Source organism: Cnephaeus nilssonii (genome assembly GCF_951640355.1).
Source record: "Cnephaeus nilssonii genome assembly, chromosome: 15".
In the NCBI taxonomy this organism is placed as follows: Eukaryota; Metazoa; Chordata; class Mammalia; order Chiroptera; family Vespertilionidae; genus Cnephaeus; species Cnephaeus nilssonii.
In genome coordinates, this window is record NC_137086.1 from 53,267,574 (window position 1) to 53,291,303 (window position 23,730).

General features: G+C 49.8%; 1 protein-coding gene across 1 annotated transcript in view; it reads left to right on the plus strand.

Moving 5' to 3' along the window:
• Positions 1-23,730, plus strand: part of TCF7L1 (transcription factor 7 like 1) — a 159,913-nt gene that overhangs the window by 132,494 nt on the left and 3,689 nt on the right. Inside the window, exons 4-8 of the mRNA XM_079792787.1 lie at positions 3,891-3,974; positions 20,011-20,143; positions 21,159-21,261; positions 21,509-21,592; positions 22,510-22,653. Coding sequence (XP_079648913.1) covers positions 3,891-3,974; positions 20,011-20,143; positions 21,159-21,261; positions 21,509-21,592; positions 22,510-22,653 — 548 coding nt within the window. The remainder of the gene's footprint in view (positions 1-3,890; positions 3,975-20,010; positions 20,144-21,158; positions 21,262-21,508; positions 21,593-22,509; positions 22,654-23,730) is intronic.

The window sequence follows — 23,730 nt, forward strand, 5'->3', positions numbered from 1 at the left end:
TAGAGCTGATGGGTTCTGGGAGCCTTCTGCTGTGTCTTGTGGGGAGTGGGGGTTGGGGACACCACGTTAGCCCCTGATATTTGTGGTTGTCGTTCAACTTTTAAAAACAAATATTCTAGTTGTGGCTCCTAGAGGAATGAGTGTGATGTGTAGCACTCAGGTGTAAGCTCTGGCCACCTCGGGGGTCCCTGCAGGAGAGCACCGATGTGTGTGCTTTCCTTCAGCTTCGGGTGGGCAGCCCTGATCCAGGCACAAAAGGAGAGAGAGAAACCCACCAGCTCTGGCTGATGGCTCAGCTGGTTGGAGCGTCATCCAGGTGGCAGGTTCGATCCCTGGTTGGGGTAGGTTTGGGAGGCAGCTGATCTCTCCCTCCCTCCCTCCCTTCCTCTCTCCCTCCCTCCTCCTCTTTATCCTCCCCCCCCCAACCCCCCCCCCCCCCGCCTCTATAAAATTCTAAAAACAAAACCAAAACCACCAGAGTAAAGTCTGGGGGTGGGGCTGCGGTGTTCAATAAGTTGTTTTGAAGAGCTTTCCGGCTCGTGTTGTAGGGAAAGTGTGGGATATGAAGTCAGGAGACCTCTGCTCCAGTTCCAGCTCTCATCATGAGGGCGGGTGAGCCATTTACCCTGTACTTACCTCCATCAGCTCATCTGAAAATTCGGACAATCCTCGGGCTTGGCATGGCCGGGTTACTGTGCAAACACCTCCGTTACGTGCATCAGGTGCTCTGAAACGGCCCGTGCCACACAGGGGTCATTCGCCGAGGAAATTGGTTTTAACTAATGACACCGGTGTGTGTCGAGGGCACGTGCCATGACTGGGGATGGAACCCGCAACCTTGGTGTATCGGGAGGCTGCTCTAACCAATTGAGCTGCCCAGCCAGGGCTGTGGAGGGCTAAAAACATTTAAATGCCAGTTAGGCTCTGGGTAGAGAAAGAGATGGTGGGGGTGGGAAGAGTGGGAGAAGATAAGATCATCAGCAGGCAGGGAGAGGGGAGACGCAGTATGAGGCATGGGGGTGTCGGGTACCAGAAGACCCAGTGGAAAGACTGTCCTTATTCATGGGGCCCCCAATGCCCTCTTTCATTCTCACCTCCCAGGTCTCCTGCAGCCAGGCCTGCCTGCTCGCGCGCCCACACCCCCACACACACCCCCGCTGTCTGGTGCTCCCTGGCCTGGGGTCGAGGTGTCCTTGGATTGTTAGTCTCCCCCGTGGACACCCTTCTGAAAGCCCAGCCCCTGCCCTTAGTCAGTCTTTGTGGTCGATGAAAAGCGAAGGGCCTCGGGTCCTCTCCTCAGCCCGTGCACAGCCCAGGCCAAGTCATGCCTCTCTTCCTGGAATTGTGCGACCAGAGCGAGGATGAGTTAAAGACTGTTTTGTCTCTGGGAGCCTCTTCCTGGAGCCTCCATTTCCTACGAGAGATTTAATTTTCGGAGTAGCCTCAGAACGGGGCTGCCCCCAGAGCTGTCTGCTGCCCAGGAGCACCGTGTCGGTGTTGACACTAGGACAACATGCGCTCTGGCTCCTGGCAGAGACCAATGGTTTGCTTATGAAAATTACAGTTGCCATTTGTCCAACGTCTCCCACATGCAAAGCACCGTGCTTAATCCTTGACATTGTCCCTAATCCTCCCCACAACCAGGAAGTGAATGACCGTAGCCTTGCCTTACAGAGTCAGGAACGGAGGCTTGGTTAGGACGCTTGTCTGGGTCACATCGCCTGCGCTGGCGGAGCGAGAACCTAAACCCGCAAGCACTCAGCTCAGAGCCCAGAGCCAGGCGCCTCTCCCAGGCCCTCACTGCCCCTGCGCTGGCGCTTCCCGAAGACTGTGCCGTGCCAGGTTAAGGAGAAGCGTTTCATCTGAAGAGTGTGTGTGTGTGCACGCGCGCATGCTGATTTATTACAGTAAAACCTCGCTAGAATGAACTAATTCAGGCATGGGGGGTGGGGTCCCTTAAAGCTGAAAGTCTGCTATAAAATCAAGTAGGTTTTGAGAATGCGTATGTTAAAAAATTGGCAAATTGGTTATTTACCTGTTTTTACTTATGCAGACACGTTTGTGTTATTTAAATGATATATAAAAAGTTTACTTTCACAGAAAAGTTTTCTGTACGTATTACTGTGATTTTAAATTTATACTGAATAGGTCTAGTGGATGAGTGCATCCAACAATCACCAAGAGCAAACAAACGCACACGGCTGGAGCGTGGCTTCGCACACGTGGGAACGTAGGCTAGCCATTAAAACTGCTGCAAAAGCCCGGCCGGCAGGCTCAGTGGGTGGGTGTCAACCTATGAACCAGGAGGTCACGGTTTGATCCCCAGTCTAGGGCACCTGCCCAGGTTGTGGGCTCGATCCCCAGGGGGGAGCATTCAGGAGTCAGCCAATCGATGATGCTCTCTCATCATTGGTGTTTCTATCTCTCTCTTCTCCCTTCCTCTCTGAAATCAATAAAAATATATTTAAAAAAGAAAAAACTGTTGCAGAAAGTCACACAACTCAAAACAGAACCAATTACCACACTCGATGTGGTGTGATCGAGAGATGACCATTTGCTGAACACTGTTTATGAGCGGTGACTCTTGGGTTTAAATATGTAGACTATAGTTGTTGATATGTAATATTTATGTCGGCTAAATTACTACAGTGTCTTTTCCAACATATGGCCTATTTGCTAAAATTTTCTTTGAATGACAGTGAATTAATAAGAAATAATCTGTTTTTAATTATAAACAAATCTTGGTTAAAAGCACTTTAAAATTAACAGGATGTTAATTTTCACATACAACATACCAACCGGATATTTTGTCCATTAAATTCGAAATCTGTTAAATCGAGGTCCATAAAATCAAGGGTTACAGTATTTGGTTTGGATTTCTGCAATACTGCAAGAAAAGACAGGGAGTATACTGCATAACCTCTTCAGGGCTGAGAAACAGTATAATCATGTCAAGATCAGCACTTGAGCCCTGGCCAGGCAGCTCAGCTGGTTAGAGTGTCGTCCCAATACAACAAGGTTGCGGGTTTGATCCCTGGTCAGGTCACATACGAGAAGCAACCAATGAATGCACAAATAAGTGGTACAACAAATCGATGCTTCTCTCTCCCTCCCTCTCTCTCTCTCTCTCTAAAATCAATGAATTAAAAATTCATTTTATTGAAAAAAAAAAAGTTCTGCCCTAACCGGTTTGGCTCAGTGGATAGAGCATCGGCCTGTGGACTCAAGGGTCCCAGGTTCGATTCCAGTCAAGGGCATGTACCTTGGTTGCGGGCACATACCCGGTGGGGAGTGTGCAGGAGGCAGCTGATCGATGTTTCTCTCTCATCGATGTTTCTAATTCTCTATCCCTCTCCCTTCCTCTCTGTAAAAATTCAATAAAATATATTAAAAAAAAAAAAAAAGGTTCAGCACCCTGAGTATGAACAGACATTGCCCATGTCCCTGCGAGTGTCAGGCAGATGGTTTTCATCCATCCGTCCATCCCTCCATCCATCCATCCACCAGATTCTTTGAAGAGGCTATTGCGTAGGAAGCGTTGTGTGTGATGCTGAAAGACACGGAAAGGAAGGGGGTGGGGTCGCCGTCTGGAGCCCTGCTTGTCCCACGACTACAGCAGGCAGGACCTGGCCCTCACCGACAGGCTGTTTGAATACTTGGGTTGCTCGTAGGGTTGTGTGTGTTCCCCCAAAGTGACGGGGGGTGTGGGTGGCAGTGGTGACTACATGTATGCCCTGCCTTGTGATGACCATTTGGACAGTGAGGAGCGTGTGTGGTGAAAATGCATCGCATCTCTGACTCGCCAGTGGCTCAGAAACGGAGCCTCTCCTGCTCACGGGGCGCCCGGGGTCTGCTCTCACCAGCCGCTTCTGTTTTCTGTCTCTTTTTAGTACCTGCAGATGAAATGGCCCCTCCTCGATGTCCCCTCCAGTGCTACCGTCAAGGACACCAGGTCACCGTCCCCAGCACACTTGGTAAGTCTGTTTCTCCTTAAAGTGCTCACCTCGGCGGTCACTGCTTCCCTCCCCCTGCTGAAGCTGCCGGGTCTGGTGGTTTTGCCTCCAGTGTGGGGGTCCCCTGAGCTGTCGGGGCTGAACTTCCTTCCCCCTCCCACCTCAGCACACACACACACACACACCTCCTGGGATGGTGTGTGATTGGAAATGCCGTCTCACCCTGGCCCTTCTCTGCTGCCCCTGGAGCCCCGCTGCCCAGAAATGGTGTCTGCCTCCCTCTGTCGCAGCTCATTCAGCCTCTGCTGCCCCCTCCGAGCACGAGGCACAGTGGAAGGGGCTCTTCTGTAGGGGATGTTCTAGGAATGAATGAGCTGAGGTGCATGTAAAGGGAATCCCTGCAGGGCAGCTGAGGCTCTTCTGCCAAGCCCTATGGCTACTCGGGCTGCAGAGGGTGGTCGGGATGGTCCTGGAGGGCCAGAGCCTGGGGCCCAAGCAGGTCTCACCTCCTCAGCACTTGCCACAGACTGAAATTGAAAGCAAATAAGAGATGATCCTTGTGCCAAGCTCAGCATGGACAGGGTGAACCTGGGGGGGGCAGGGGGGGAGGCTTAAAGAAGAAAGACAAGAGAATAAAGCTGGGGCTAGGTGGGATGCTGCTCTCTGATGGAGAGACAGCGCCACGGCCTGCAAGCTGAGTCTTTATTTTATAGTCAGACTAGTGACCCGGTGCATGAAATTCATGCACATTAAAAGGGGATTAATTAGTGCCGAAACCGGTTTGGCTCAGTGGATAGAGCATTGGTCTGAGGACTGAAGGGTCCCAGGTTCGATTCCGGTCAAGGGCATGTACATTGGTTGTGGGCACATCCCCAGTAGGGGGTGTGCAGGAGGCAGCTGGTCGATGTTTCTCTCTCATCGATGTTTCTAGCTCTCTATCCCTCTCCCTTCCTCTCTGTAAAAAATCAATAAAATATATTTAAAAAGGGGGGGGGGATTAATTAGAGGAAATAATTTAATATTGCTATTTGCCCTTTCTCTATAATAGAACTGTCAGAGATGAAATAAAATTAGTAAAATGTATATGAAAACCTTCCTCATGTCAGAGTCTGGGGCACACCACGGGATCCAGAGTCAAGTCCCCACCCACCCACATGCACCCCGGCCGGCCCCTCCCCATTGGGCTAGATCCAGACCTGGCCAGTCCCACCCATGTCAAGCCCTGCCGGGCAGGGGGCGCAGTCTCAGGTCCCCTGGCCCGGGGCCAGGACAGGGGGCGTGGCCTGAGGTCCCCCAGCCCAGACCGGGGCGGGGGGCATGCCTTGAGGTCCTCCATCAAGCCCCGCCAGGTGGGGGACATGGCCTGAGATCCCCTGTCAAGCCCCGCTGGGTGGGGGGCATGGCCTGAGGTCCCCCGTCAAGCCCCACTAGGCGGCGGGGAGCAGCCTCAGGTCCCCCAGCCCAGCACTGGGAGGGGGGCGCGGCCTGAGTTCCCCCACCCAGCACTGGGAATGCACCTTGAAGTCCCTCATCAAGCCCTGCTGGGTTGGGGGCACTGCCTGAGGTCCCCTGTCAACCCACAGGGGCGGGGAAGGGTGTAGCCTCAGGTCCCTGCTGATTGCTTTTTAAGGCTCCTTATGGGAACTTGGGCCTCAGCTGTGGGTGCAGCTAGATTTGTGATGGTGTGATGGTCAATTAGCATATTCCCTCTTTATTAGATAGGATTCCATGAGGCAAAGTAAGGGTGTGGTCAAGATGTTTACAATGTTCTCCTGGGTTTCGAATCTACTCAATTACATGCACCTGAACTCTATCAAGCTCCCATCACTCGGCCTCCTGGGACCACAGGTTCGAACCATAAGGTCAAGCTTACAACTACAACCTTTGGCTATAATTGTGCTGGGACTTGCATGTGGCTTTGCCACTAGAGGATCGTGCCCTCTCATTAGTGCGAGGCTTGAACCTGTCCAAATGCTGTAGCCGCTTTCCACAGATCCTAGCCATAGCCGGTTTGGCTCAGTGGATAGAGCGTTGGCTTCAATTCCAGTCAAGGGCACGTACCTTGGTTGTAGGCTCCATCCCCGTCTGGACGAGCGATGTGTCTCTCTCACATCCATGTTTCTCTCTTCTGTCTCCCCCTCCCTTCCACGCTCTGAAAATCAATGGAGAAAAGCCCCTTGGGTGAGGATTAACAAAACAAAATGAGATGATCCTGGAACCTTGCATTCCCCTTTCCTGGACTCTCTGTAAGAGCAGCCCTTGCCTTAGGACTACCACCCACAAGCTAACCGGTGTTACCCACTGTACAGCGAGCCTCGGAATCCGAGCAGGTGCAGCCAAAGCAAGCCCAGCTGGCACCACCTGTCCATTGACAGACAGGGAGACGTGGAACGCTTGATGTTTTTTTTTAAGTTATTATGGAAAATTTCACGTCTTCCCTTCACCCACACTCCCTGTCCCATCACACTGGGTTGTCTTAAAGCAAATCCCACAAGCATTATTTCATCGCATTCAGGACATGATTACATCCTGATAGTACTTTTTCATTCTAAGCTTCGAGTCCAGTTGAAGAGAAGGAGGAGATACATAGAGAGAGAAACAATGGTGCCGTGAGCCCTTCTGATTCCCGGTCATCCTGAGTGCCCTCACAGGAGCAGGGCCCTTGGTAGCGGAGAAGCAGTGTCATGTGCAGTTCTCCGATGACTGTCACAGCCATCTGTGGAGGGACAGCTGGAGAGACTAGTGTCTGTGGGGAGCAGTGAGTGGCAGGACCAGCCGTCCGGGGCCGGCTGCTCCGAGAGGTTCTGTGGCCGGTCACTAGGAACGAGCAGCCCATTGACCAAGCATCCCAGGAACAGGCCACAGTGACTGCCCCTCCAGATTCCTATTTCGGATGGCAGAGCACGAGGTCCAGGCACCCTCTAGTGGCGCAGTCTGTCACGGTGGAGGTCACAGCCTCCCGCATCCACCCTACCACCAACCTAGCTGTTCCCTCCCTGCGGCTCTTGCTGTTTCAGATCTCTGCAGGCCCCACCCATCCTGTGGCATCCTCCAGCCCACTCTCTCTGCTCTTCCCTCCACACACGGTCTCTGCACTCTGTCTAAAATCTCCATCCACTTTTAGAGGAAGTGAGTTCCCTTTAAAACTAGCACGTGCACTCTGAGATTCCCATCCTTCCTGTTGCACAGACCAGCCCATCTCGGAAAATTAAACTGTGAAGCCTGTGTCCAGCCCTCCTCTGCCTGTGAGCATGAACCTGTTTCCCTCCCAGTTTCTTGTCCGGCTTTTCACACAAGAGTTAGACCTGCCCGCTCCATCCCTGCACCATGTATTGTGCCAGTCCACTGCAGCCTGGCTCAGCTTCCCAGCTGCCATCTAATAGCTAAATCCAGTCATTTCCCCTGCTTTTTCTCAGCACAGGTGACACCTGACAGTATTCACAACCCTCTGCTTTCTATGATCCTAGTATCATTTGTTTTCCTCTCTAAGCTTCCATTTTCTTTCTAGACTCTTTTCCTCAGTAAAACAGCTGCTCATCCTCACTTACCTTAGTGTGACACAAAAATATATGAAGTCCTGCTGGACTGGCGTGGCTCAGTGCTTGAGGGTCAACCTATGAACCAGAAGGTCGTGGTTCAATTTCTGTTCAGGACACACGCCCAGGTTGCAGGCTCAATCCCCAGTGGGGGGCATGCAGGAGGCAACCAATCAATGACTCTCTCATCGATGTTTTTATCTTTTTATCTCTCTCCCTCTCCCTTCCTCTCTGAAATCAATAAACCTATGTTTAAGTATATATATATATATATATATATATATATATATATATATATATGCATATGCATGGAGGGGGGTTCCCTCAGCCCAGTCTGCACCCTCTCCATTCGGATATCCCTGTCGCAATCTGGGAACGCTGGCTTCTAGCCGCTCACCTGCCTGCCTGCCTGATTGCTTCTAACTACCTCTGCCTACCTGCCTGATTGCCCCTAATCCTTCTGCCTGCCTGATCACCCCTAACCCCTCTTCCTGCCGGCCTGGTTGCCCCAATTGCTCTCCCCTGCCGGCCTGATCTCGCCCCCAACTGCCCTCCCCTGCCAGCCTGATCACCCCTAACTGCCCTCCCCTGCTAACCTGATCTCACCCCCAACTGCCCTCCCCTTCCAGCCAATTTGGTTCTGATTGGTCGGTTTTCTATGCCAGTCAGCATCAAAAGCTCTGCCTCCTAGGCAGCCATTGGCTCCTCACAGTTCACCCTGATTTGGTTCTAATTGGTCGGTTTCTATGCCAGTCAGCATCTCTGGGCCTATCTCCGGGCCTGATCAGATAGGCAGGGCTGATCAGCAGCCCCCGAGGAGGCCCAGAGAGAAACAGAGGTGTGGCTCCTGGTGAAGCTTGAAGAGAAAGAGAAAGGCAATGGCTGGTCAACAGCTGCCACTGAGGCTGCGGATCAGACCCTGACTCTCTCTCTGGGCCTGATCCGAAGCCCCCTCAGCAGTCAGTGCTGGGTTGCCATGGCAACCCAACACTGACTGCAGGACTGACTTCTGGTGTTTGGTCGAGCCTTCAGTTGATCATTACAGACCCTGGGTTTTTATATAGTAGGAGAGACAGAGACCCTAAACTCTCAGCAAAGTTCTGTACTCATGACTGCTGCCAAGCAAACATCAGCCATTGCAAATGTGTGCTCTGCAGATCCTCATTCAGCACTGTGCTGGACAAGGGAAAAGCATGGACAGTTGATAAAGTCCACTGTAGATAGCAAAATGGATAATTTTCTAGTAAATTGTATATCGTGTGTCAACATAAGAAACATTCAAACCTGTGGAGAATTTTTGTGAGTTTATTTGAGCCAACCTGTCAACAATTGCCAGGAAGCAAAATCTCAATGGATTGAGGAAATGCTCCAGAGGCGGGCAGTTTTGCACCATGTTTTATACATGAGAATCAAAAGAGAAGACTTAAGTAGGTTACATGAAATTCATTGGTGATAGACTAGGGAGGCAGGAGAAAGCAAAGCAAGGAAACCTCTGGGGTTGGATAAAAAGTAAAATGATAGACACATCTTTTACATAGTTGAGTACAGGATAGTTAATAGTCAACAGTTGACATGATAAAAATAGCAATGAGAGGATTCATAGTCTCTGCCCTGGTGCATTGGTTGTGCCCTGAGGCGTCCGGGAAAGGGGAAGTTACCCTGACATTCCAAAAGTAAATTATCGCGGATGCAAAAGACAATAGACAGGGAGATTCTAGCCTAGGACATGATTACCTGCCATAAACTGCTTTTAGTTTAAAAGTTGCATTTCAGACCACCCTTTATGGTTATTTTAGGTGTCTGGGTTTTCAAGGCCACCACACAGGCCTTCCCTGAGCTTGTCAGGTTAGCACGTGGCCCCTTTTCATCCACACTTATTCTCTGTATTCTCATATGAAAAACCAGAAACAGGCTTCAAAAGCTTGAAGACCATTTATGGGAGAAAAGCTTACCATTAACTTGAAGTTCCACGGGTTGGAAAAAGAACACCATTTTCAGTTTTCGAATCCGAACATCTCATTCCCACTTGAGCTACATGCATGTGTAGGAGCAAAGCCTGAGGTACACGGGTGTGTGTGCTGCAGCTGTATGATACAGTGGGTTTGAATCCCAGCTCCGCCTTTATTTGTGCAGCTTCAGGCAGATTGCCTCACCTCTTTTCCTTGGTTTCCTCATTTATAAGATGGGATTCAGAAAAGGATTTGACCTTAGAGTTGTGCATAACTGAATTTACAATTGTGCCTAACACGAAGTAAGCCCTCAGTAACTGTTAGCTTACCACCATGTTTGTTGTTAAGAGAAGGAAAGACCGCCCTAACTGGTTTGGCTCAGTGGATAGAGCATCAGCCTTCGGACTCGAGGGTCCCAGGTTCAATTCTGGTCAAGGGCATGTACCTTGGTTGCGAGCACATCCCCAGTAGGAGGTGTGCAGGAGGCAGCTGATAGATGTTTCTCTCTCATCGATGTTTCTAACTCTCTCTCCCTCTCCCTTCCTCTCTGTAAAAAAATCAATAAAATATATTTTTAAGAAAAAAGAGCCGAAACCGGTTTGGCTCAGTGGATAGAGCGTCGGCCTGCGGACTCAAGGGTCCCAGGTTCAATTCCGGTCAAGGGCATGTACCTTGGTTGTGGGCACATCCCCAGTAGGGGGGTGTGCAAGAGGCAGCTGATTGATGTTTCTAACTCTCTATCCCTCTCTCTTCCTCTCTGTAAAAAATCAATAAAATATATTTTAAAAAAAAAGAAAAAGAAAAAAGAGAGGGAAAGACCATTAAAATACCATTTAATTAGCAGACTAAGAGGTGATGAGGTCCTGAATTAGTTGCATGGATTGCAAAGGTAATAGAGATAATGAGCCTATGGAATTTAACATCTACTCTTTGAAGAATATGATTTCATTGTCTGGGATGGGGCTCGTATCTTAGTTGTTGTTTTTTGTTTGTTTTTAATATATCTTATTGGTTTCGGAGAGGGAGAGAGAGAAAGAAACATCAATGATGAGAGAGAATCATTGATCGGCTGCCTCTTGCCTGCCCCACACTGAGGGATTGAGCCCGCAATCCAGGCATGTGCCCTGACCAGGAATTGAACCATGACCTCCTGGTTCATAGATCGACACTCAACCACTGAGCCACTCCGGGCCAGGCTGGTATCTTAGTTTTTTAAGCTCCGCAGGAGATTCTCAGGGGCTGTCAGAGTTGAGAATCGTTGACCTGATTGCAAATCGGAGGCAGAAGGGGAAGGAGTTAGAGATGATCCCAGCTTACTCCTGTGCATGCTCTAGGCTAGAGGCAGAAGCAGGACTCGAGGTTACTGAAGTAGTCATGGAGTTTTTTTATTAGAAAAATGAAAATATTTGATTACGAAATTTATTATAGAATCATGAGCAAAACATTCTAAGATGAGTTTTGCCCTAGGAGAAGGGCGATGAATACCTGGAGGGATTCAGTGAGTCAGGTCGAAGCTACCTCTCACGGAGATGTGTTGAAACAAGTCGTAACTGGGCCGGTGTGGGGATGGAGTTCATTACGACTTGGATTTTATGCCTTCTAAACAAGCTCTCAAAGCTAAGCAACAGGCCCGACTGGGTGACTCAGTGGTTGAGTGTCGACCTATGAACCAGGAGGTCACAATTCAATTCCTGGTCGGGGCACATGCCCAGGTTGTGGGCTCGATCCCCAGTTTGGGGTGTGCAAGAGGCAGCCAATCAATGATTCTCTCCCATCATTGATGTTTCTATCTCTCTCTCCCTCTCCGTTCCTCTCTGAAATCAATAAAAACATATAACAAAAAAAAGGCAGCTAATTAAGTAACAGTGATATTTCCTAGGTAACCCCTCACCTGACACCTGACCCCTCACAGCCCCGTCTTTCCCTCCACTCTCCCTGGAGCTCTACGCCCAGCCTTGCAAAATAAGTAGACACACTTCCAGACCACAACCAGCTCCGAGATAGGAATCCCACCTGTCTCTTCACATTTGTTTCGCCCACCCCCTGTCGCCACGCCTGGTGCAGGGGAGTTGCTCCAGGAGCATCGGTTGAATGACGGGAAGAATAAATGGGCTGGTGCACCCCTTCTGAAGCCCTCTCCACCCCTGCGTCCCATCCCTCTTCTCATTCAAGGTTTTTTAAATTAAGTCTTTTTTAAACCATGAAATGGCGCATGCGCTGTGTAGAACACCTGGGAAGATGCCAGAGTACACAGAAAACGACGTATAACCCCACAGCTCGCGTTTTGTTATACAGCGTTTCCATCTTGTCTCTGCGTGCACCTGCGCTTGTACCTTGTGTGCTGGGTGATGGCCGCGTGCTTCCTTTATGAGAGCGAGCGCCTGCTTCAGCACAGGCAGTGGGCCACTCTCCGAGGCGAGTTGCGCGTCCTGTCCCAGGAGCAATGTCGAGCCAGTGCCGGGAAACCTCCTGCTAGAGAGCGGCTGCCTCGCTGCTCCGCCGCTAAGCTGAGAAGCCTGACCGCTAGCATGCCAGTTCTCAAGGAGAAACACTTCGGAATTGTAGTTGCTCCATCTTAGCAGTCTACCTGTGTAGACTAGAAGAACATCCAAAACTCGTCACATAGCCTGTTACTGCTCTGCTCTTCCTCCGGTACTGATTTCAATTCTTATCATACAGTAGTAACTTTTTTTTAAATATATTTTATTGATTTTTTACAGAGAGGAAGGGAGAGGGAGAGAGAGTTAGAAACATCGATGGGAGAGAAACATCGATCAGCTGCCTCCTGTACACCCCTTACTGGGGATGTGCCTGCAACCAAGGTACATGCCCTTGACCAGAATCGAACCTGGGACCCTTCAGTCCGCAGGCCAAAGCTCTATCCACTGAGCCAAATCGGTCAGGGCAGTATTAACTTTTTAAAAATCACTTTCATCAAATGACCAAAAAAATTTTTTTAATGTTTTTATTGACTTTAGAAAGAGAGAGTGTGAGGGGGAAAGAGAGAGAGAAAGAAACAGAAACATCGATGTAAGATAAAAATAACAATCAGCTGCCTCCTGTACAGACCCCAACCAGGGACTGAACCTGCAACGTGGGTATGTGCCCTGACCGGAAATCGAACCCAAGACCCCTCAGTGCATGAGACGATGCCCAACCAACCGAGCCACACCAGCCAGGGCAGTATTATTTTTTTTATTTGGGAACAAATTTAAACATCTGGGAAAATTGTAAGAATAATACAAGGAACTCCCATATGCACCTTATTCAGATTCAGAAGTTTTGCCCCATGCTTTGCCTTTTTCTCTCACACATGGGTGTTTTTATTTACATATATATATATATATATATATATATATATATATATATATATACACACACACACACACACATACATATATATATGTATATATGCGCGCGCAAACACACACATATTTATTTATTTATTTATTTATTTATTTATTTATTTCAGAGAGGAAGGGAGAGAGAGAAACATCAATGATGAGAGAGAATCACTGATTGGCTGCCTCCTGCATGCCTCCCATTGGGGATCGAGCCCACAACCTGGGCATGTCCCCTGACCAGGAATCGAACTGTGACCTCTTGGTTCATAGGTCAGTGCTCAACCACTGAGCCACACCAGCCCGGCCACACACGGATTTTTTTTAAAAACAACTTGAGAGTAAGTTAGAGACGTTGTGCCCCTTTAGCCCTGAACACTTTAGATGTATTTCCTGTGAGACCACAGCAACCACAGCACAGTTATCAAAATCAAGAAATTGGCATTCCATATTATTATCTAACTCACAGTATACAGTACATCCCGGTTTGGGTAAATGTCCCAGTCATTATTTGTTACAGCCACGTGGTTCTTTCTGGAGTTCAGTCCGTGACCACACATCGCATTTCGTTGTTGTGCCTCTTCAGTCTCCTTTGCTTTAGTGAGTTCCTTAGCCTCCGTCTTTCCTGACCTGACTCTGACATTTTTTGAGAATGTCCCTCCGTTTGGGTTTGTCTGGTGTGTCCTTGCGGTCAGGTTCAGGCTGTGTGTGTTTGGCAAGAACACTCCTGTGCTGAGTTGTGTCCGGAGTGCACCGCGGGGGAGGCGGGCCCATGGGGAGGCGGGCCCACGGCGTCCGTTTGTCCAGTCCCAGTGATACTCGCCTTGCTCCTTTGGTTCAGGGGGTGTCTGCCATGTTTCCCCCTGTGGAGGTACTTTCTCCCTCTAATAATAAGGGCTCTGTCAGTAACGGCTCTGAAGCCATGTAAATGTCCCTTTTCTCGCCCGATGTTCCCCCACTAGCTTCGGAAGGCATTGATGGCTGCCTGCCTCCATCATTCCTTCTATTAGTTTCTGCTGTTGAGATTTAACTTTGGGGAATCCTTACTCATATCTACCAGCTTATTAATCTTAGTATAGGACCGAGTGGACATTGTGGCAACTCAAATCTGTGCATCCATAACACTGTGAAAAAGATGATAGAGGAGAGAAACTAAAAACCAATATACAAATGTGTTCCTGAAGAGAGACCAAAACAAATGAAAGAAGACAGTAACAGACAAAAGTTAACTGGGCTGTAAGAACAAAAGCTTGAATTTATAGATTGAAAGAACTCACCCAAATTCTACCAAGTAAATGAAAATTGACATTTACCTAGACACATCCTAGCAATCATTTGAATTGTGAAGATTTAAAATTTTTTCCCTACAAGCATCTTATGTATTTAAAAAAAAAAAAAAGGCAGTTGCCAAAGGAACAAAAATAAAGGTAACCTCAGTGCTCTCTTTTGCCATCGTCAATGTCAGCAAACAGTGGAAAGGGAGAGCTTTGATAAGGAGAGATTAACCCAAGAATTTTCTGCCCTGTCCAATTTGCAAAGACCTCAGAAATGTACTTCCCCTGCCCTGCTGGTGTGGCTCCGTTTGTTGGAGCATTGTCTGTGCACCAAAGGATCATGGGTTCAGTTCCCGGTCAGGGCACATACCCAGGTTGCATCTTTGGTCTCCAGTCGCACTCTGATCAATCTCTCCCTTGCGCTCTCTCTCCCTTTCCCTCTCTCTCATTAATTTTTTTTTTTAAGGCATTGCTGCTTAGAACCTGGCACACACTCCAGTTCCCTGAGCTTTGTATCTCTGCTATTATCCTGCTGAAGAGGCTCTTGATTAACCTTTATGTCTATATCACCTGTAGCACACTGCTTGTCATATTAGGAGCTCAGAAAGTATTTGTGATATATTAACTAGAGGCCCAGTACACAAAATTCGTGCACTTGGAGGGGGGGGGTTGTCCCTCAGCCTGGTCTGCGCCCTCTCGCAGTCCGGGAGCCCTCAGGGGATGTCTGACTGCAGGCTTAGTGCTGCCGCGGAGTTAGGAGAGGCTCCCGACTGAGCGGCGCTCCCCTTATGGGAGCACACTGACCACCAGGGGGCAGCTCCTGCGTTGAGCACCTGCGCCCTGGTGATCAGTGCGCATCATAGCAACCCGTTGTTCTGCTGTTCGGTGAATTTGCATATTAGACTTTCATTATATAGTACTAGAGGCCCAATGCACAAAGATTTGTGCAAGAACGGGCCTTCCTTCCCCTGGCTTTTGGCACCACCTTCGCTCCAGCCAGAGCCGCCTTTCTGCCTTCCCACACTGCCCAGAGGCCCGGAGCAGCTGGGGCGGTGCGGAATGCCTGCATCATCATGACGACGACGCAAGCGTCTGGCCACTCAGTGCCTGTGTATGCAAATTAACCCACCATCGTTGTTGGGTTAATTTGCATACTCGCTCCTGATTAGCTGGTGGGCATCACGAAGGGATGGTCAATTTGCATGTTACTCTTTTATTAGTGTAGATATAGACCCTCATTCTCCTCGTTTTTTTCTCCAGTCCACAGGCCTCTTTGTGGTTCCTCAAATGTGCTGAGCACACTGCCCACCTCAAAACCACTGCATTGTGTTCCTTTTGCCCAAATGCTCTTCCCCACCTACCTACACTTCCAGCTCCCCACTTCCTTCAGGTGTTTATTCGAAAGTCATTTCTCATTGAGGCTTTCCCTGGTCAACCTGTGACTTCTAACCCACTCCCCCTTCACTTTGTACCTGCCTTTCCTGGCTTAGTTTTTCCCCTTAGCATTTATCACTATTTAATACTAGAGGCTCGGTGCACGAATTTGTCCATGGGTGGGATCTGGCCAGGCGGGGGTGTGCGGGGAGGGGCTGCGGGTAGTTGGCTGGCCAGACAGAGTGAGGAGTCCAGAACTGGCATGGGAGGGAAATAAAGAGAGGCCTCGGGGAGTAGGGAGCTATCTCCCAGTGCTGGATGAGCTCTCATGAGGTGCGAGAGATGGTTGTTGCGGTGATGTGCCAAGGCATGGGGCTAGGGAGGAGACAGCTGAGGAATGTAACTGGGGGCTGGAATGCAAAGAAAGCTGTTCTCCGAGCAGTGAATCTGATGATCTCTAAAAAGGAGAACAGACACTGGATGTTCTCGAGGTGGGGCGGGGGGCACTGTCATTTATGTTCATCGCAAACATTAGGAAGAACTTAACCTTTGCTGTGCGGAATATGAGGGGATTTGCTTACGGGGACTTCACTTATTTGCCAGCTTTCAGGTTACCTGATCCTGGCTACCTGGATTTACAGATTAGTTTTACCTAAATTAACCCAAAAGGAAACGTACAGGTAGCTTCGAAAGATTCCTGCAACAAACCTTAGATTGAAATACTGATAACAGCACAAAACAAAAAGAACATGGCAGAGCCGACACTTTTTATCGATTGAGTTGCGTGATGAGACGCATCGAGAGCCCCTGGCCTAGCTGACGGTGTGTCCCAGGGATGAGAACCGGAGTAGCACCGAAGCCCCTGGAAATCTCGTTCTTTCCCGGCTGAGCGGTCTCAGCAGACTGCGGGCAACAGGTCCTGTGGGCCTCTGGCCACTTCAGACCCCACCCTCCCCTGTGTGTAGTATTTCAATGCTGTGAGTGGGCTGGAGATTTGGGAACAATCCCAGTTCCCTTTTCCCCCCAGCCCTGCGTTTAAGCATAGACTCTCTTAAAAACTGTTCTGGTCACCAGAAAAGAAGTTTGCTTCTATCAGTAAATAGACAAGTGAATGCAGATAGAACAGCTTTCTTAAATATATGAAATCGGGTATAGTTAGCGATCCACTGAAACTCCTAGTGTTTCCTGGGCCGTCTGCTGGCTGGTCCCATGCACCGAAGGGCTGCCTTCCCGATTGCGGGTTTGATCCCTGGTCAGGGTACGTGCTTTGTGAGTGATGCCGCTAAGTTAAGGCTCATCTTTGCCTGAGCTACAAACCCTTGTCGTTCTGCTCCCTGAAATTAGGATCAGAAAGAAAAGGGAACAGTGAGTGATCAATAGCAGGAGGTTTGTGGGGACCTTGAATAAGCTGCTGAGAGCAGCAGGGCGATTCGGGGAGGCAGCTCTGGGGTCTGGGTGGAGCTGAGGCTGTGGGCTTTCCTTTGAGCTTGGAAGTAAGTCCTGAACAGCGGGGGAGGGGATACATTGCTTCCTCCCTGGGGAGCAGGAGTTTGAAGACTTTGGCTTGGACCAACTCTAGAAACAGACGGAGTCGATGTGAAACACCTGAACTGGGAAGGAGTTGGGTGTGTTTGACTAGCCAGAAGGATTTAGGTCCAAGGAGGCTCTCGGATGCTCTTCTGTGAAGAACACTGGCTTTGGCTGCTTTGCTGGGTGAACACCTGTGCCTTTGCTTATGTGATTGTTTTCTTAAAATATATTTTTATTGATTTCAGAGAGGGAGACAGAAGCATCAATAATGAGAGAGAATCACCGATCGGCTGCCTCCTGCACACCCCCCACTGGGGACTGAGCCCATAACCTGGGCATGTGCCCTGACCAGGAATCTATATATATAAAAGGTTAATATGCAAAGTGTCCCCTTGGGAGCTCAACCAAGAGGCTGGGAGTTCAAGTGCTCGCTATGACTTGTGCTGACCGCCAGGGGGTGGCATGGAAAATGGCGGGCAACCAGTGGCAGTGGTGGGGTCATTGAGGAAGCAAGGGAAGGAGGAGGCAGGAAGGTAGGGAACCTGATTTAGTCCTGATCGCCGGGCAGGCCTAGGGACCCTACCCGTGCACAAGTTTCATGCACCGGGCCTCTAGTTAAACCATAATCTCCTGGTTCATAGGTCAATAACCACTGAGCCACGCCGGCCAGGCACTTATGTGATTGTTTTTACTGGGTTATCGGCTGTGAAGTGGAGAGGGGTGGGGTGTTCCAGCATTTCTACTCTGTGCCTGAGAAAAAGCAAGAACTTTTATTGGGATGGTTAGGGTTAGCCTTCCTGAATCAGCCCCAAAGAGCCCTCCTGCTTACTAGCCCAGGGACTACATCTGAAACTTTGCCTTCCTTGCTCTGGACAATGCTGCCACCTACTGGGAACCAATGATAATAGCGTTTAAATTAAGATACTGTACCTACATTTTCAAATATAACTCACATTTTCCTGCCTTTACTTAACTCTGCCACTCCTGATGAGGCCACTCAACAGCACATGGACAGTCGAGATTTCATAATACGATTAAGTATTTTTAAGTGGATATATATGTCAAATCATCACATTGTACTCTTTAAAGATATTACAATTTTATTTGTCAGTTAAACCTTAGTAAAGCTGAAAAAAAATCTTTTCGTTAAAAAAATGCTGTAAATAAAAAACATGCGCTCCCTGGCAGGGGTGGTTCAGTTGGTTGAACGTAGTCCCATGCACCAAAGGGTTGCCTCCCGGATTGCAGGTTTGATCCCTGGTCAGGGTACATGCTGGAGGCAGCCTATTGATATTTCTCTCTCTCATTGCTGTTTCTCTCTCACATCGATGTTTCTCTCTATAATATAAAATTTAGAAACAAAACATGCGCAGAGTCTTAATGAGTGGAGACGTACCACAATGATAATAGTGACTGGGTTGGGCTGCTGTGATTGTATTTCCTAATGCTTTATAGCATACTAGTAGTTTCAATACAGAAAGGACAAAACAAAATCACCCATAGTTCCACCACTCAAACATAACTACTGTTTACATCTTGGTGTACTTCTATTTAGTCTTTTTTTTTTTTTTCCTTTTTCCTCCTGGGGTTTATGTATTTATTTTCAATGTAATCATTCTTAATTATGAGCCCGCTGTGGCCAGCTGATAGGAAGTTGTTCATGGTCAGGTACCTGCAGGGTCCAGCCAGTGCCACCTAGTGGTTATGGTTCAGAACGGCCTGGGAGCTGGAGCCCTGGATTCCCGTCCTGCTCCACTACTCTGCTTAGCCTGGCATCTCTGCTTAGCCTACTGAAAATGGAACACGACTGCCGTCAGCACACAGATACTAGGAGATGCACAGGCTGGAGTTTTCGTTAGGAGTACCAAATGGGCACCATATGAAAGGAAAAAAGGGCTTGTAGAATCTATGGCATGAAAAGCTCAAACTGTAAGACAGCAGTTTGGCGTTCCATCCCTGGGGCTGCCTCCAAATCGCCATCCTTTTTACAAGTCTCTTTGCTAAACAAATCTCTTCTCTACTTGCAAGTCTGTCACCTTATTTTAAAAATTTATCTAAAAAGCCCTAGCCGGTTTTACTCAGTGGATAGAGCATCAGCCCGCAGACTGAAGGGTCTCAGGTTCGATTCTGGTCAAAGGCACATGCCCAGGTTGCAGGCTCGATCCCCAGTAGGGGGCGTGCAGGAAGCAGATGATCAATGACTGTCATCATTGATGTTTCTATATCTCCCTTTCCCTTTCTCTCTGAAATAAATAAAAATATATATTTTTAAAAGATATTATTAAAAAAATTTTACCTAAAATAAAAGGTATGTCTAACCTTTCTCTCTGACCGAGATGTTTTGACCAGGTTCTTGGGGAGGCCAATAGTACAGAGGAAGGGGAGATATGGGTCCAGTTCTGCCACTTGCCAGCTGAGTCGCCTGACCTTTCTGAGCTCAGTGTCTTCGACGGCAATGACCGTCGCTGCTTTGCCAGGTTATAATAAGGCCTAGACAGTATGCCTCGCTCTGTGCTTGTATAAGGAAGATCCTATTGTTAAGTTACTTTAAGGCATTTAAAAAATTAATTCATTTTACCAATACTAGGACGCACAGGTTTTTCCCATTTTAACATTTCTGAAATCAGGATATGTTGATATGCAAGGGTTTTTTCTTTCTTAATAATTATATGAAATAATGGTACTCCTTACATTAGCTAGTGTTTGCAGTGAAACGGCGAGGTAACTAGGTCGGCAGAGTGAAGTGAGGCTGGGAGAGGTGTTCTGGGGCTGTGTCTGCATCTGAAAGCGGCACCGGTTACGTGAGCTGAACATACGTTGTACACACATGTGTTTAGAAGAGGGTATGCTGGAGGGTGGGCATCATCCCTCCTGCTCCTGCTGGTCCTTTCCTGCCGTGTAGCCCGCTCCTTTCGCTCGAGGGCTGTGTGAGGACTGAATGGGACGGTGCATGGAAAATACCTGGCACTTATTTGACTCAGTGACTTAATCAGCTGATTTCACTCTCCATCTCCTTGGCAACTGTCCCTAGTCTTTTTCTCCATGTCTTTCAGTCGAATAAAGTTCCTGTTGTTCAGCACCCGCACCACATGCACCCGTTGACGCCCCTCATCACCTACAGCAGCGACCACTTCCCCCCGGGCTCCCCGCCCACACACCTCTCCCCAGAGATTGATCCAAAGACAGGTGAGTCCGCTGCTGCGGGAGGGGCTGCACCCCGAGCAGAGCTCCGAGGGGAGCGGGAGGGGCAGGCTTCTCCTCGGAGCACCCACTCTACCTGGGTCCAGATCGTGTCCTCAGCCGTCTGCAGCCTTGACCACGGGCTTTAGCCTCTTCGGTTTTTCCACCTGTACATTGTCTACCTTCCGTGCCACGGGCTTATCGTCAGGGTGAAAGGAAATTAAGGGAGATAGTCCACAGCGAGCATGTGGTGTGTCTCCGTCTCTGTTTCTATTACTTTAGAATCTCAGCACTTTGGGAGTGGAGTGATCTGGCGGGGGGCGGGGAGGGATTCTCTCTCTCTCTCTCTTTTTTTTTTTTTTTATTAATTTTGAAGTCTAGCACAGTGCCAGCTGTGCCTCCCTGAACGAGACTTCAACCCTAAACAGAATGTTTCAAATGGAGTACCCACGTCCCGCCAGGCTATCAGGCAGCAGGGCTGAGCTGGCTTTTTTTTTTTTTTTTTTAGCTTGTTCACCAGACCAGGGAGCCACAGTCTTAATAAAATTCCCAGTTACCGTGGCTCAGAGTATTTGGGGGTCCCGCTTTAGAGAAATAGACAGACAGGTTGCGGATAAGGAGGACACCTGTGGACGTGGAGTCCAGAGTCGTTTCTCCGTAGACGAGGCAGGTTTCCTAGAGAAGCAGTCAGCTGGTGACTGGGGGTACCAGGGTCTGCGGGCCCACACTTTCTTGTCCGTGTCTTGGCCGCTAGCCCCTGTATCGGCAGCTGGGAGTTAATCCTGCCAACAGGAATGGTTTCCGCGGAGCTGGAGAGGCCGCTCTAGTCCTGCCTCCATGAATGTCCTTGACCAGCGGCCCGCGGAGCTGGGAGGTGACAGAGGGCTGGGAGTCGAAAGAAAGAGGCTGCCAAGCTCCGGAACTCGTGGGGACCTGGGGCAAGGGACCTTCCAGACGATGTTGTTTTCGGGTGGCCCCGTAGGGCCGGGGAACAGGCTGACGCCTCTCTCTTTGGGAGCAGGAATCCCCCGGCCCCCTCACCCGTCGGAACTGTCTCCGTATTACCCGCTGTCTCCTGGAGCTGTCGGACAGATCCCCCACCCCCTCGGCTGGCTCGTCCCACAGTAAGGAAACCTGGAGCCTCTCTTACCTCGTCCCATCCTGAGGCCGAGTTCTGCTCTGCACCTCCAGCTGCCCCACCCACGGGGCACCCTCTCACCAGAGCCCCAAGCTCAGACTCCCTCCCCGCAGCTTCCTCCCAGTCCTCACTCCTACTTCCTGCCCTTGATTCCTCATCCTTTCTTCCCAGCCCTGAATGTTCCCACTGTAGCCAGTATGCTGACCACGTTTCCTTGCTCCTGGCCCCTGCAGGCAAGGACAGCCCGTGTACTCCCTGCCTCCGGGTGGCTTCCGGCACCCCTACCCTGCCCTCGCCATGAACGCCTCCATGTCCAGGTGAGTCCGGGGACGGGCTGTGAGCCTGAAGTGGCCGTGCAGGGAACGGCTGTCTGCTAGTGTCCTTGCCGTTTCTGCCCATTAAGCCGCTTTCTTTTGGCAGCAAACGAGGAGGCCCAGGCTCACTTTTCTCCCGCCTCTCCAATAAGGCCCTGCCCCGTGGTGGGAAGGACCCCCACACCCACAGGCTCCCTCTTCCCCAGTGTCTCTAAGAGAATATCCAAGCCCTGCCACTCAGCCCTCTGGTCCCGCCCTCCCCACACTGGGCTTTGTGGTGGTTTTTTTTATTTTTCTACCTAGTTCCTGGTGTGTCTGGTCTGGACATACTCTGAGAACCACTTCTAAGGGGTTTTATAGTTTTCCCAGATTGTGTCTGGCCGGCTTTACTTATTTGTATTACCTGCCTTGCCTTTGAGTCTGAAAGCTCTGTGAATCTATTTCTGGTGAAACCCTTTTTCAGCCTGATTTGTGGAGACGATTGTGTAACCCACTTCTTATTGAAGTAGAACATACATAATAGTACATGCATCGCAGGTATGCAACTCATTTCCTCAGTGATGTCAGGGGAGGGCAGAGGGAAAGGAAAGTATTGTGCAGGGCCAGCTCGGCCTGACCGTGGTACCCCCAGTGACAAAGGAAATGCAACCCACATAAGCCCGTGTTTTCCCGTCGTACACCCTGGTCTCCCTCCTCCCCGCTTCCAGCACCAGAAATGGGAGCGCTGTGCATTCGCAGGGGGCGGGCAGGCTTGTTGGGTGTTTCCCAAACCTGACCTGCCCCGGAAGGTCCGTGATGGCCTTCCCTTCCTCACACGTGGCCGCAGCAGAGGTGCTGACCTGCCTCTGCCGAGGGCGGGGCCACCCACACCCACTGCTGGCAAGCACTCGGCCTGAATCCCTCTTTCGTCCTCTCCACAGCCTGGTTTCCAGTCGGTTCTCCCCTCACATGGTGGCTCCGGCCCATCCTGGTTTGCCCACCTCAGGGATTCCCCACCCCGCCATCGTCTCCCCCATCGTCAAGCAGGAGCCGGCACCCCCCAGCCTGAGCCCAGCCGTGAGCGCGTGAGTAACGGGCAGCCTAGACTGGGTCACCAGCCTCTAAGCAGCAATTGCAATTTCCTTCTCTCTCCTGGTGGCATTGAGTGGGCAGCCCAGCAGCCTCCCTCAGCCCAGTCCTCTCCCCTGGAAATTGTTCCCTTTGACTCTGAGACATTCCATATCTTTTCTCATTAAAAAAGGTTTTACAGCCGAAACCGGTTTGGCTCAGTGGATAGAGCGTCGGCCTGCGGACTGAAGGGTCCCAGGTTCGATTCCGGTCAAGGGCATGTACCTTGGTTGCGGGCACATCTCCAGTAGGGAGTGTGCAGAAGGCAACTGATCGATGTTTCTCTCTCATTGATGTTTCTAGCTCTCTATCCCTCTCCCTTCCTCTCTGTAAAAAATCAATAAAAATATATTTTAAAAAAAAAAAAAGGTTTTACAGCCCGACCGGCGTGGCTCAGTGGTTGAGCGTCGACCTATGAACCAGGAGGTCATGGTTCGATTCCTGGTCAGGGCACAGGCCCAGGTTGCAGGCTGGATCCCCAGTAGGGGGTGTTCCCCAGTAGGGGGCATGCAGGAGGCAGTAGCAGATCAGTGATTCTTTCAGGTCGTTGATGTTTCTATCTCTCTCTCCCTCTCCCTTCCTCTCTGAAGTAAATAAAAATATATATTTTTTTTAAAAAAAGAAACATTTTTACAGTTCTGGCCAGTTGCTCAGTGGTTAGAGCATTAGCCCTCAGCCCAAAGAGTCCCAGGTTCAATCTTAGCCCCAGTCAGGGCGTGTGGGGGAGGCAACTAGTTGATGTCTCTCTCTCTCTCTCTCTCTCTCTTCCCCTCTCCTCCCTCCCTTCCACTCTCTAAAGACCAATGGAAAAAATATCCTCGGATGAGGATTAAAAAATAAGTAAGTTTTACAGTCAGGATTTAGAGGCTGCAAGAGAATCGGAGAAAGCCTTTAGCTTCCCTTCCCCCATGATGCACGTGAAAATGTGGGGCCCAGAAAGGAGGCTTCTCTCAGGCCATAGGGCTTGGTGGCAGCGCCGAGACCAGCGCCAGGGCTGTAAAGGGCAGGAAAGCGTCAGTGCCTCATGGCCCAGG